Source organism: Hoplias malabaricus, chromosome 12, assembly GCF_029633855.1.
Source record: "Hoplias malabaricus isolate fHopMal1 chromosome 12, fHopMal1.hap1, whole genome shotgun sequence".
Taxonomy (NCBI): domain Eukaryota; kingdom Metazoa; phylum Chordata; class Actinopteri; order Characiformes; family Erythrinidae; genus Hoplias; species Hoplias malabaricus.
The window spans coordinates 26,548,303-26,562,970 of NC_089811.1; the positions used below are offsets into that span (position 1 = coordinate 26,548,303).

A 14,668-nucleotide genomic window follows, 5' to 3' on the forward strand; every position below is an offset into this window, starting at 1 on the left:
CTAGAGTTTCTAAAAACTGTGTTCACTCACTGTCCATTCTGTTAGACACACATACTATGTTGGCCCACCTTGTAGATTCTTTTTTGCCATGCTTGCCCCTCCACAAAATGAATGAAAATAAATGAATACATTCACACACAAACAATTGGGCTAGAAGATTAATAACTTAAAACCCCTGCGCAACCCCTACTGTTTTCAGTTTACACTTACACGGCACGGTGGCTTGGTGGTTAGCACGTTCGCCTCCCAGCGCTGGGATCTTGGGTTCAAGTCCCATCTGGGTGGAGTTTCCATGTTCTCCCCGTGTCTGCGTGGGTTTCCTCCGGGGGCTCCGGTTTCCTCCCACAGTCCAAAAACATGGAGGGTAGGTGAATTGGCTTCTCTAATAACTGTCCTGGTGTGTGAATGAATGTCTGTATGTGTGAGCCCAGATATGGATTGGCGCTCTGTCCTGGGTTAAACCCTAGTGCCCGATGCAGTCCTCCAGGTGGACGGTCGTTTCTGGTCGAGAGTACGCTGTGCGCGTTTGGCTGCCGCTTCTCGCCAGTGTGTGTGAATTGAGCGTTCTGAGCAGTGTAGATTGTAAAGCGTCCTTGGGTGTCTAGAAAGGCGCTATATAAGTGTAACGATAATAATAATAATAATAATAACAAGATGGACCAACAATATACATGTTCAAATAGAGTGTACAGTGATTGGGCACAGTGTTTAAGAACTCCAGCAGGGGCTATAAATGTGCACGTCTAATGGAAGTGTGTGTCCTTGTGCAGCTAGTATCATTGTTGTGATACTGCATACCTTAACCAAAAAAAGTTAATTTGCTGTCAAATCAATACCATTTATCTCCTTTTTTCAGCTTAATTTTTTCTGCATAATTTCACCACAGTTGCCCTTAATGTTATGTGATTTAATGATAAAATGATAATAATAATGAACCACAATTGCTTTACTTACTTACAGCATTACCTGACGGGTGTAATATGTCAGATTCTAATTAATCTCTGGTCATATTAATATTCATCACAAAGGTTTATAACATTTTGCTGTACTGTTACCGTTCAGTCTTAGCATGTTTTGACAGTATAGATATAATCAAATCCAAATACAGTAATAATGGTATAACGGTATGTGTCCTTGTAGCACTGTGTATGTTATGATGACTATTGTTAAGTATTTAACATGGCAGAGTGTACTCCTAACTAGAATAGCATGATGTGTACCTTATACATTAGCATGAAACATATTTTAAAAATCACAACATGCCATTTCCATTACAATCTTAGATTTTTAAAAAAACATGATTGTTACATTACAATTAGAATATACTGATGTTAGAAGGGCGTGTTTAAAATAATGCACTGCTTTAACCTGTTGAAATGTGTGCATGTCTCTTTAAGAGTTCAATCTCTGCTGTTTTGAGAGCATGCCCGAAACCCTTGCTACACCCACTGGACACTCCCACTTGTGGAGTGCACGTTTTGCAATACAACTGGCAGACTTGCAGTGAGAGTCTTCACTGAGTGATGCATATGAACGCCAGACCCACTATAATTCACTGCCACACGTTTGTCTCTCTTGTGCATCACATAAAGTATTTTGAAAAAACTCACTGCGTTAACTTCTGACGTCAGTAGGAGGATGGTGAGACAAATAAGCAGAAACCTGGAAAAACACAGAAAAATAAGGTGAAGGTTCCAGAGTTTGAACATAGGTTTAAGTGTAGAAGAGGTCTAAACATTTACCTCAGTGTTTTCATTATCATTACTCCCTCCATCCGCACTTCAAATTTCATTCTCTTTCGACTGGAAATCCACCTTTACTGCATGACAACCACACACAACCTGGGATATAGAAAACATGTCAAATTTCCAAAGTAATTACAGACGATTCCAGCAACATGAGCCAGTTATGTTGTAGCATACAGTTCTAGCATCCATAAAGCAGCATTAATGCACTGTTAAGGCTTACAGAAACTCACTACATATTGTTTAAACAATGGGACCTATGGAACTTCAGTGTAATTTTATGATAGACATCAACAGAATCTTATAAGACTTCAACAAGTCCTCAGGTGCTCTCTAGAACGGTCACATATTATTCAGTGTGGTGTTACAGCAATACACACTGTAAACAACAGCCCCGTAAAGACACGCTTGGTAATTATTTTGTGAAGGTTCCAGCAAAAGCCGAGCTCGCGCTCTTACCTCAGTCTCGCGCGCTCCCGTCAACTCAGCCACGGTGCGCTCGAGCGTCAGAGAGCGGTGCAGATAGACTCCCGCGCTTATTTTCAGGAGAGAAAGCTCATGTCTAGGCTCGAACACTTTGGATAATCTTTCTCTGGACAATGTTGGAAAGCGAGTGCTGCTGTGGTACACAGGGTAGAGCTCGTGCGTGATGAGGGTGGTCGCTCGTGTGAGGGGTGGGGGGTGTGGTAGACTCATGTACGAACAGCTGCTTTGAACAGAACTCCATAACGTTCGAGGGTAAAGATGCAGACAAACGTGCTGTCCAGGCTCCGGTAGAAGAGGAGAAGAGTTTTGACCTGAAACGCGAAAGAAGTCTCTGAGCTCTCAGGACGTTCTCCGTTCTGCTGAGTGAGCACCGCGAGTGGCGCCATGCTCTTCTCCAGGGGGACACTGTTCCTCCTGGCAGCCGTTTTATCCAGCGTGCACCACAGCAGAGCTGAGGTAAGTTTAATCAGAACGAATGAGCCCTGTGCCCTGTATTTTCTGTGATATTCCAGTGGAAGGTAGGTCTGAATTGATGTGCAGTGTGGCAATCTTGCAAAACGTGCCTAAAAATCCATGTGCAGAGTAAGAATATGTATATGGAGCAGTGATTTAAACAAGGGCTGAGATTTAAAGTGCATCTGCTAAGAAATAAAACCCTTTGAAGGGAGCGAACTTTAACTTAATTTCAACGCGTATGTTAGGGATATGATAACATTTTATTTTGCATAGGCATTCTAAGAGTATGTGATTATATATATCCATGTGTATATGTGTGTTATGGATATGAATATAATTATTGTCTTCCTGGTGTAAATACCTTGTATTATGCACTGATCAAAATGATTTGATTCAAATGTGAACTGCAGTTACCAGTGAGTGTTGTATTTCTACAAGAGTTTACTACAGTAGTTCAGTGGGATCAAATACACCCACTGCAAACAAGAAAATTCAAACTGTTCCTTTTTTTCACCCAATGTGGCTGACTACTGGAACAAATTCCTTTCCTATTCAGTACCAGTATTTATCCCTTCCAGTTTTGTGTTCATCTCAGCTAAGGAGGAGACTTCTAGAGCAATATTGTACACTGTTGTGGGGAGTGCTTCTTTTCTTTGGGCACTGCCCACTGCAGCCCATGCTTGCCACTCCCATTCATCTTGGGTTGAGACTGAGAAAGCAGGAGTTTAGTGGATCACTGCTGCTAGTGCGGACAGCTGACAGTAACAGGCAGAAACTGTATAAACTATAAACAGTCTTTATATGTGATGTATACTGTATATGTCTTTGTTGGTAAAGTATATACAAGCACAGTAGATTAAATGTCTGTGAACATTTTAACATAAACTGTGCACATACCACCATTTGATCACCAGCCTTAAATGACTCTAATGACCTTTACAGAATTCAAAACCCACAGTTTGCGTTGTCTCTCAAAAAGTTTACAAATAACGATAAATGACAAAATACTTTACTTATTACTTCCTAGAAAATCTTTGTAATTGACTTCTGTGCTACTCTATTCCAGCTGCACAAATGAAAAACAGACTTTCCTTTCAACCGTTGTTTAGATATGGTCCATTATATATATTAACCTACTGTAAGTGGTCCCTTTTGGTTATGATGGCATGGTTTTGTTTGTTTTATGAACAGTTACTTCACTTTCAAACTTTAGAGACTAGTCAGAAACCGTTTATTAACAGCTGCTTCAAAACAGAAACTTTAGTAATCATATATCACACACACACACACACACATATATATATATATATATATAGATCTAACATAGCTATTTCTGAACGAAAGTGAGACAAGCCAATCATACTACTGTGAATACATACTTAGCTACACAATTTTATTGCATTTCCTGCACTTACATGCTGCTTTGTAGATAAAGCTGTAGAATAATATGTGAATATTTGAAATTACATACAGGTAATCTACACATTGGAAATTCATGCCTAAGGAATCACCTGAAAAATAATTACATTAACCCAACACTGGTCATCATACTCTATTCTACTGCCATGATCAAGCTTTACTGAGTAATGGAGGTTTATATAGAAGTTCTCTAGTAACGAAAATGAATGTTTCTGTTAAAGATGGATAGAGTTCCAGATCCTGGTTCAGTTCAGTTCCTCCTGTTTCTGAGATCTCTCTGTTGTACCATTTGTCTTGCTCTGTAAATGCTGCTTGCTCTACAAAAGGACTGGGTTCCTCACAATCTGTTTCTGTGGCTCTGCCTTCTCTTAGTCACCAGTGGAGCTTTTTCATTGGCGTGGGTGGGCTAGATCTTTCATGCGCAAGCGAACAGGTTGACTATATGTTCTACAGGGAAAACTACAGTCAAGAAGTAGGAAGGTTGTCTGGAAAAATAAGCACTTTATTACAGAATGACTAAAACAGGCTTCTTTCTAGATCGGCCAGATTAACAACTACAGTATAACAATAAGAGTATTTGCAGCTTCCAGACTACGAAATAGTAGACCCAGAAACAATATTTTAATCATTTAGCAAAATACCAGTGTACCAATCAACAGTACTGTGAATGTTCTTTAACTGCGTGTGTAATGACCCTGCATCTGTGAGCCTCAAGGCATAATTTATCATACAGTTTCATTGTACTAGACGTCTTTTTGTGCTAGTGCTTACCTTTAAGTTGTTTAACAGTGACATAGCTCTGTCATTAACCTCTGAGAAAACTCTTGCTAAGTTGCTAACATGAAACCCTCACCACTTAAATGTGTTGAGTGAAATTCACTCAGTGAAGTTATTGCAGAGCTTTGCTGAAGCAGGATGCCTCATTGTGAGAAGTATAGTGTGTATGTGCTGTAAGTAAATGTCTAGAACTTACAGTGACTTCATACTAGTTAGTAGTGTTTGTGAAAATATGTTTCAGTTTCTCTGGAGGAGGGCCTATTCTAACCTGCCACCTAGCAGCTCTGTTCATTTAAGTATATTTCCCTTAATATCTAGGGGTGCAGCTATTTCTTGAATCCTTCTCTAAGGTCAGGAGTTCCCCACTGAGAAAATAGTAAGACTTTGAGTTTAGTATCATTCCCAACGTCCATGTTAGTGAGATTTATTGATTCATTGGATAGTATCACAAAGTAGCTCTAATGTTTAACTGGTACATCTGCTAATACCATGCAAACAGACAGTGATTTTCTGCTCTCCCAGGAGTCTGAGCTTGTCGAACAAAAGGAGAATTGTGAGAGAGGCAAGCAGATGTGCTTTCAAGACATTAAATCTGCTTGCAATGCAGGGCTTCAAAAATAGTAAACAGTCATATGAACCTCAAATGTTTCACAGTTTTATTGTATCAAACTTGTACCACTAGAGACAGTCCTGAAACAACCTGAAAAGTTACAATTTCCTTTTCATTCACCTGCCTTTTGGACAACATGGTCTATAACTGTGCTTTAATGCAAACCTGATGTTCCTGATCACAGCAAGTTAGCTGAACTTCAGATGAGTACACTGTTTAACCTTTTGTTTTCTCAAGAGAGAGGGAGGGTCTCACGTGTCTCTAAACTAGCTCCAATCAGATTAGTGGGCCTTCCTTAACTTCCTGCAATTAATTGACCTTGTTAAGACTGAACTATTGATTAAATTCCCTTTAGTTAAAATGGAGAATATGGCACACAGAAGACAGAGATTTTGTAACTGTTTAAGTGAGTGGTGGAGATAAGGAGTGTAGCTATATCTAGCCAAAACCACAACTTGCCTAATTCACATCACAAACACACCCTGAGAGAAATTCTGAAGCCATAAAGTGAAGTCAACTCAAGTCAATTCATAATACAAGCTAAAATGCAACTGTGACATGCTGGTATGAACTTATAAGCTAAATCTATATGCATCTATATTGCCTATATTTGAATGATGCCTTTTAATGGTCCATTGTTTATTCATTAAGATTTTCTGCAAGCATGATAAGACTGTGCAGTGTTTGTTATAGTTCATCTTGTAGTTATTTAATAATTGTTAAGATACAAATATATGCATAACACCTGTGCTTAATATTTTGACTCTTTTATATCCCTTTGATATCTCTTTGATATCTCAAAGAAAGTACAAAATGTTAATGGGCCTGACGTGGAAAGACTGGTTCATTTTGTCCTGGCTCTGTGGATTGGCAGAAAATTGGCTTCATTTGGGTGATTATCTGTCAGATTCCTGGAGGAGATGTGCTGAGGGTATGTGTGTGAGTGGGAGTTTGCAGGACAGATAGAGGAGGGAAAACATGATAGACTTCCCCACTCTTATATACGGAACCTTCCTGCACAGATCATAATGTTCTGCGTTTTCTCAGGGGAGGAATGATAGAAGGCCACAGTGGAGAAAGCAACAGGAACTACTGTTTATCTTCATCATTCTTTGTTCTTTTGCCTCCCTTCCTTCTCTCTCTCTCTTTCTGGGAATGAAATGGTAGATAGTGTGATAAGGATTTGTCGTAAATCAATACTAATCCGGCTATTACACGTGCTCAGTACTCAGTAGTCAAATACATGGTGCATCATCCCATTGACTGCAAAAGTGTCTGTTTGTGGAAGACTCTTTATGATAACGGCCATTTGTTATCTGAATACAAGCTCTTTATCAAAAACTTATTAAACAGGTACTAACAATGGTGTTGCTGTGAACAGATAGTAGAAGTTGAAGTTAACTGCCAGAGTGCATTGGGATTACTGAGATAATATCAATATTTTATAGAGAGATTGTAGGTTGGTCCTTCAAGCTGCACTTGGTTGTGTGTCTATATGTGTAGGAACATCTGCATGTAAACATTCTGGGTGGTCCTAGGAAAGAGTGCCATTTTGTCTCGATAGTCTTAACCCACTGGTTCACTACCCAAGGAGTATAGCTGATGTGTCTCACGTGACACCTGTGTTCAGCACAAAGAAGATTATGTTTGAAGGGGTATTTAGTGACCATTCACTCTCTATGGGATACAGTGCTTTGTTATGGCTGCTCCAAAACAATGTTTTAGTCTGTTTTCCACTGTTTCATGAAAGACTTTGGAGGAAGGGTTTCGCTTTATCAGACATCAGGCATGGAGGGGCACTTTAGTACTTTTGGTTTTATGTCCTTTCTTTTGTAGAAAGTGACTAAAAAGGAGAATGTCTGGTTGTGAGGGAGAAACTCTATTATAAGTAACTAAGCCTCTGACAGACAAATGTAACCAAAGAGATGGAAGCCAGGGATCAGCAGTGACCACCTTCATGTATAGTCTATTTATTTTATTTGTTTATTTATAGTTAAACTTATATAGCATATTTCTAGAGACCCAGGGGTACTTTACAATCAACACTGCACAGAATGCCATTCCATTCAACATTCGATCCTCACACACACTGAAGGGAAGCCAAATGAGCACAGCATGCTTTCAACCAGGAAAGAGTGTCCACCTGGAGGTCTGCATCGGGCACACCCAGGGTAGAGTGCCAATCCATATATGGGCATACACACATACAGACATTCATTCACATAAACCAGGAGAGCTTTTAGTAGTTGATTGTGTTTATTAAAGCTGACTGTAGTTATTTTAAACATCTGTTAATATTTATGAAAGCAACTTGAGTGTGGCTTAGACGCATCAGGTTGAGGTAAATACATTAATAATAATTCTGAAAATGTTAGTAACTGACTTGCTATACATAACAAGTATTGTATGTGTAACTGAGGAATTGACATTCAGCTAATGTTTGATAATCATGAAACAGGCCTATTCCCAACCCCAATACAACATCCTCCTAACTTCTTCAGGAGTCCTTGATGGGCTGGATCAAATGAATTAGTGCCAGGTAAGGAGTGGAGGTAAGAATATGTTCAATGAAATTTGGAAATAAACTCAAGTTGAGGGTTGGTGACCACTGTTCACAAGTGGTTTTCTAAAGACGCATTTGAGTCCTTTTTTGTTGTTTTTAAACAACCATCCATTATAAAGATCGTTAGGGAACTGAAATTGTTTATAGAATTGTTAGAAGGATTTTGTGATATCTTATAGTATCAAACATGTGTAGAAGCAGTTCTCTGTGATATTTCAGAAGGGTCACATACCGATATATTGACAACTGCAGGGAAAGGAAAGGATTGACACAGATACGGAACCTAATCTGACTAGAAGACATTGGCAGTAGAAAATATTCAGTTGTACCAGCGGCCTGAAAAAAATCCACTTCCATATTTTCACAGCAATAATTAATCCTGTCTGGTCTCTGAGCTGGAACGATGGCCGGAGCCTGGGAGATACCCATAGCAAATCATTTGGTTTCGCTCACTGGCACTGAGCCTGTGTAACAGCTCACATCCTTCATGGACCCTCCATCTGCCCTGTCAATCAAAGGTGAAATATGTTCACACTAGAAAATGGAGAAGAGCGCTTGCTCTTGCCTTGAGCTTGCCTGTTGCCCTCTAGTCTAATGAGCTCTAACAGGGTGACCTATGCTGAGGTGACAAATTCATAACAGTGAAAGACTAAGAGAGAACATTCGATAGAAGTCAATGTAAAAGAAAATTTATTGCAGATAATCTTGGAGCATATTTTTGCTCCATTTATCATGAAGGGTTTACACAATGTGAAGGACAGCAGCAGTTCAAGTGATGTAGAAAATTAAAAATCCACCAAACTGGAGATACATGTTTTTAATTGAACAATGACATTATGCTTCAGTAATTCAAAGGAGGATGTATTCATGTGCTTACATGGGCAAAATGTATTGGATATCTGATCTTGCTGCTAAAACAAACCCAGTGGCTCTGTTTAATACTGTCATGGTTACAATCTAAATTGACCACATGGGGAGGACTGTTTTGGCAGTGGAATGACTTGCCTGACATTTGAATGACTCAGATGTTTGGGAACAGGATTGCTGTCTATTGCTGGTGTCTTTGAGTGCAAGTAAATCCAAATTCATTCGATACATCCTTTTGTTTTGATACAGCCTTTTCAACAATAGGAAATCAGAACACTTAAACATTTTCTAATGGATACCACTGGACAGTTGCAAATTAAGAGGCCATTAGCTACACATTGCTATAGGCATGCAATACAAGTTAGAGATTTATCAATATCCTACATGAATGAACATCTAAATTGTAATTCTCAGTAAGAAACTCAATTTTTTTCCAGAGTTCAAAAAGCTACCTTTGATATGTTTTATGAATTTAGAAAAAAACCTAGCAATAGCACAACAAAAACTATACATTGAAACTGCATTAAGGAAACAAAAGCAGTTCTTCAGATTGGTTATTTTATATTGCACCTGGTTCCCCTAAACCTTATCTTTTTCACTTTAAGACACATGGTCTTCTTGATCTCTCAGCATGAATTCAGAGCAGCTGAGCACAGTTAGTGTTTTCTGTAGGTTTGTTTGTACAGCTGGATTTGTGGATATCAAAACAAGTTGTAAATAAAGTGTGTGTTCAGTCCATCACTATCCCATGTCATATAAATTAGACTGGTGTGGACAATTCTGGCCAAGTGATTATGCCATATGTGGAAAGTTCAGCTTTTAAAAATGATTTATCTTTCTTTGCAAATTTGACTTAATTTAACTGCAGATAATAAAAATGAAATATAACATGGTGAAATTGACTTCAAATGCCATGCTTGTTATATTCTTGCTATGCCACCCACTCCTACTGCTGTGAATGTATCTTTCTTTCATGAAGAGGAAATGCATAAGAAGGCTTTAGAGTCCTCCATGCAATTCCTACAGGAACAGATTTCCATTGTTGCTTACAGAAGCTCAATTCTGAATGCCATGTTTCATATACAGCCTGATCCTGCTATTGTTTGATAGGCCATGGAGCTTGTTCATTCTTGGTCTCAACAAAAGTCCTTGTAACAAATGAAACCGGGGCATTGAGTGCAGATATTCACAATCATAAATCAGTATGAATTTTTTTATAATTTTGTTTTTTTATTTATTTTTTTCCCTCATTCTGTATCTTAATCAAAGTATGTGAAGTGGGTGTGGAGTCAGCAGAAAGATGCGGGAAAATGCAAGCGTGCCTTTTACACTGAATAAAATAATAAACACCAGGACGAACCCATGACGTTTGGTTAGATTTTGAGTTATGTGTGGGAGACCCACCGATCAGATTCCAGAACAGCTTTTCTTTCCTCCTTGAAGGGCTGTATTCCCTCTGTGGATATGGCCTTGACTGCTGAATTTATTTGTTCCACACTCAACAGTTGGCAGAAGCTGTGTTTATCACATTGATGGCGTAACACAGCATTATTAGCTCACTAAATACTTGATCAGATAAACAAAAAATGTGGCCATATGACGTGGTTTTTTTTCCCTTTTTAAACAAAATATGAAGCTGAGGATGTGTTGAAATGAACACTTTACAGTTTAGGTGACTTTTTGTACTTTTTGTACATATACTGTACAAGTAGACCCAGATACCTATGCTTTTACTCATGTAGAGGACATTTGTACTTGTGAGACTTGTACTTGTTGTTTTTGTGGCTGTTTGTTTGTTCATTAATTCATTCATTCATTTTCGGTAACTGCTTCATCGTGAGGGTGGCACAGTTGTGCAAAAGGTAGGGTTCTCCAGGTGACTGTCTGTGAGGAGTATGGTGTGCATCACACTCTCGGTCATTCACACTCACAATTATTAACACTGTTGCACAGCCAAACCTCCTATAAACATTTGTGTTTGAATTGTGGGAAGAAACCAAGCCCCTGGAGGAAACCCACATAGACACAGGGAGAGCACATAGAACTCTTCACAAAGTGGGGATTGAACCCACACTGTCAGGATTGCAGAGCTGGGTGGAGACAACACTACCTATAGTGCCACAATGCTACACTAGTGGCTGTTCACACATGTAAAATTATGCATGTATATTTGTATATGTTTTGGTCATTTGCAGAATTGCGCATTGTTCAAATTATATTCAGAAAAGAGTGCAATGGATACGGTTTCGTTCTGGAGGAAGAACCTCTCTTTACTCACCTTATTACCCTCTCAGGAGCCTTTAACAAGCTGTGGTATTCAGGCATGTCATCATCTGCCAGTCTGGCTTCCTTACCGGGAGTTTGTATCAGCCAGACCTGTATCAGACTGAAGACGTGCCAGACACAGATGCTTTTACATTCAAGCAACCTGTGGCCTGTGTGATGAACACTTCTAAATATAACCGTTTATGTTCCAAAAATTGAAGGACCTGAGGTTTCATCTGTATCCGTTTGTCCTGTTTGGGATATCATGGGCAGAGGCTTCCTGTCTGGGAATGAGTCACTACTGCACGTGGCTCTATTGTGAGTCTATGCTAGATGACGCTGAGAGATGATCTTCATATCTGACTGAAGTGCTTAATCCAAGTTTAGCTTGCCTGTCCTGCTGTTGTTATTAATCTATACTTGGACTGACATATAGTAAAAACAAATACCGTAACTGGACATTTTGCTCCTTTGTGGTCTCAGTGTGTCTCCAAGGAGTGTTTCAATGAGAGAACAGTGGAATTTTCAGGCCTTTGTTAGTGCTAGTGATGAGAGAGAAATGAAGAAATAGGAGTAGAGACAGATGGAGAGAGGTTTTGTAAGCGCTTCTTGAGTGCAACAGATGTTTTCTGAATTTGAGATGTTTCCTAACACAAACCATTAGAGAATACTGAGGAACATGCACACTATTTGCATTTAGTTTAGTCAAATATATTTAAACACATGTACATAATACATTTGATGAGCCTAATGTCCCTGTGTCCAATGTCGTGTGTCAGCTAAAGGGGTATATACTCACAAAAGAGCAGTGGAATTTTTCTGATGCAACATCTTATAAATTGTTTGGAGTAGCATTTGTGATCTATTTGTGAAACTAATAATCTAAAATCATCATCTGACCTTACTAAATATAGACATTTTCTTACTAATTTCTTACTAATAATCAAACATTTAAAGATATATTTAGATTTTATTCATTCATTCATTATCTGTAAGTGCTTATCTAATTCAGAGTCGAGGGTGGTGGGTCCAGAGCCTACCTGGAATCATTGGGCGCAAGGCAGGAATACACCCTGGAAGGGGCACTAGTCCTTCACAGGGCAACACACACACATGCACACACACACACACACACACACACACACACACACACACACACACACACAAACACACACACACACACACACTTTGGAGTCGCCAATCCACCTACCAACATGTGTTTTTGGACTGTGGGAGGAAACCGGAGCACCCGGAGGAAACCCACGCAGACACGGGGAGAACACACCACACTCCTCACAGACAGTCACCTGGAGCAGGAATCCAACCCACGACCTCCAGGCCCCTGGAGCTGTGTGACTGCGACACTACCTGCTGCACCACTGTGCCACCCTATTTAGATTTTAGTGAAAGTTATTTTTCTGTTGAACATTAAATAATCTACTAATTACCAACTTTCCAAACTGCTGCTTAATTATGCACATTTTTAAAAAAAGATAAACAGGGCAAACTTACTGAGAAGTACCAAATTAGTTCTATAAGCTTCTCAATATGAGTGGTATTTTTAACTTTTAATGCTGTACTGTTTTACTCAAGTTGGTTTTTATTTGCCACCTTAACTTGTGCACCTGTGTGTTATGGTATAGCTATTATATCCACCACTATTACAAACAGGCCTTTGCCTATTATCATCAACTTTCTTTCTGTGCTAGAGAAACAGAACACCAGCAGCACTTCACATGCCTGCTGGACGCACGTGAGGCGTTATAAGTGCCTTATTGGTATCTGGAACCTTCTCAGGGAAAACAGAGCACAGCCTCATTCTTCTCTCCCTCCTCCTCTGCACTGCTCAATACCCTATTTGTTCAGAAGAGAAACAAGACAGATGCAAAACCTCCCTGGGCTTGATCTGGACAACAAATCTATTTTAAGGTGTTCCAAAATGTGCCTTGCTCTTATAAACTATAAAGCACAACACTTTAGAGGAGCTCAGAACATTTTATGCCGTATGTTCTGTCTTGTAAACACTCCAGTCTTTCATTCATTTTTAGTGATCATAGTGTTGTTAGAGTCTGGTGAATTGCACTACTACAGAACACAAAGCTGTAATTTTGCTTGAGTGTGTTTCATGTTCTTGCATTTTACTGCCCATGTAGAGAATACATTGTAGGTGATTTAAACTTGATTTTTTTACTTCATAAGAAAAAGAATCTAGAGCTGCAGTATCACAGCCTGAACATGTACACAAACACCCAAAATAGTATGAAATAAATTTTACAACTGAAAATTATGAACAGAGAACATTAAATTAAAAGGGACTGTGTATAACTGTGGGGAAACACAGTTCTCTCTGGTTGTTTACATTCAGAAGCTCAGTGTCTTAAATGTGGAGAGGTATGTTTGAGGGGAAAAAAAATGACTGTTGTTTGTACATGGCTGAAGTTTAACTTGTGTGTAAGTTTTTATTCACTGTTTGAATTACCACAGAAACTCATTTTTAAATCATTTTTCACCTTACGTGATCAGAAATCAATATCCTATGGAATAGGGCAATATCCTCATCTTGGTTCATACTCATGCTTTGGGGTTCTCTTCATTGTCTAAAACAACTCCAGAAGCTATGAGCAAAGAGAAAGAGAAAGACTAGCATACCAGACCAAGACATTTTAATTTTACCCATTTACAAACACTGGCAAATGATATGAGAGGAACACAGATAAATGTAACCGTTAATGTAAATGTATTGTAAATGTAAGTGCTCAAGATAAAGTGACTCTTAAAAGTACAATTTGTTGAAAATGTAGCTTAAATATACGTATGGTGGGGATGTATTGCATTACTACCCAGGGCAATAATATTGACATATCTGTACAAAACTGACACTGCTTTGCCTAAAAGCATACTTGTAATAAAAGCCAAATGGCTGCCCTGATTTTTCTGTTCTCATAAAAGTATCAGTAAGGTATAGATTTTAATATAGAAAAGGTTCTCTAAGTGACTTTTTGCAAAAGATTAGATGAGATAGGAAAATGCTGGAGTATTCCGTGGGCACTTCGCCCAATTAAAGGTGTATAAAAATGTTGTGCATTCTTAAATATGTGACAAATTCTTTATGCTGTTGTTCCCTCTTCAGGTGGTGTAAGGCATTAACCATTTGGTCAGTCTGGTGGGCAATCTTAATGGGGTGGGGGAGTGTAAAATAGGTGTGTTTGTGTGTGTGTGTGGTTGTGGGAGTTGCAGGAATGCCTTAATGGCAAAAGACCCAAAATGTGTGTCGGGTTGACCTTGAAAATGCAGGTGCTAGAAATAGCAATGTGAAGGTGGGAGCCATCAAGACCAGACAGGGTCAAGTAAAACAGATTTTCAGGCCTGTTTCTGAATCACAGGTCCAAAAACAAATAAATGCACAACAGTGAAGAAACTGGAGGGTAAGGGTTTACTGTGGTGGCATGCATGAGCAGCTGAATCTGTGGATAGATCAGA

At 39.1% G+C, this 14,668-nt stretch overlaps 2 protein-coding genes across 2 annotated transcripts in view; one reads left to right on the plus strand and one right to left on the minus strand.

Annotated features, from left to right (window-relative positions):
• col4a2 (collagen, type IV, alpha 2) overlaps positions 1–2,336 on the minus strand; it is an 89,537-nt gene extending 87,201 nt beyond the window's left edge. The window contains exons 1-3 of the mRNA XM_066686669.1: positions 2,205–2,336; positions 1,743–1,841; positions 1,611–1,662 (exon numbers count right to left, since the gene is read on the minus strand). Of these exons, the coding sequence (XP_066542766.1) occupies positions 1,611–1,662; positions 1,743–1,792 (102 nt within the window). The 5' untranslated portion in view covers positions 1,793–1,841; positions 2,205–2,336. The remainder of the gene's footprint in view (positions 1–1,610; positions 1,663–1,742; positions 1,842–2,204) is intronic.
• Positions 2,337–2,485: 149 nt separating this feature from the next.
• Positions 2,486–14,668, plus strand: part of col4a1 (collagen, type IV, alpha 1) — a 52,025-nt gene continuing 39,842 nt past the window's right edge. The window contains exon 1 of the mRNA XM_066686191.1: positions 2,486–2,687. Coding sequence (XP_066542288.1) covers positions 2,616–2,687 — 72 coding nt within the window. The 5' untranslated portion in view covers positions 2,486–2,615. The remainder of the gene's footprint in view (positions 2,688–14,668) is intronic.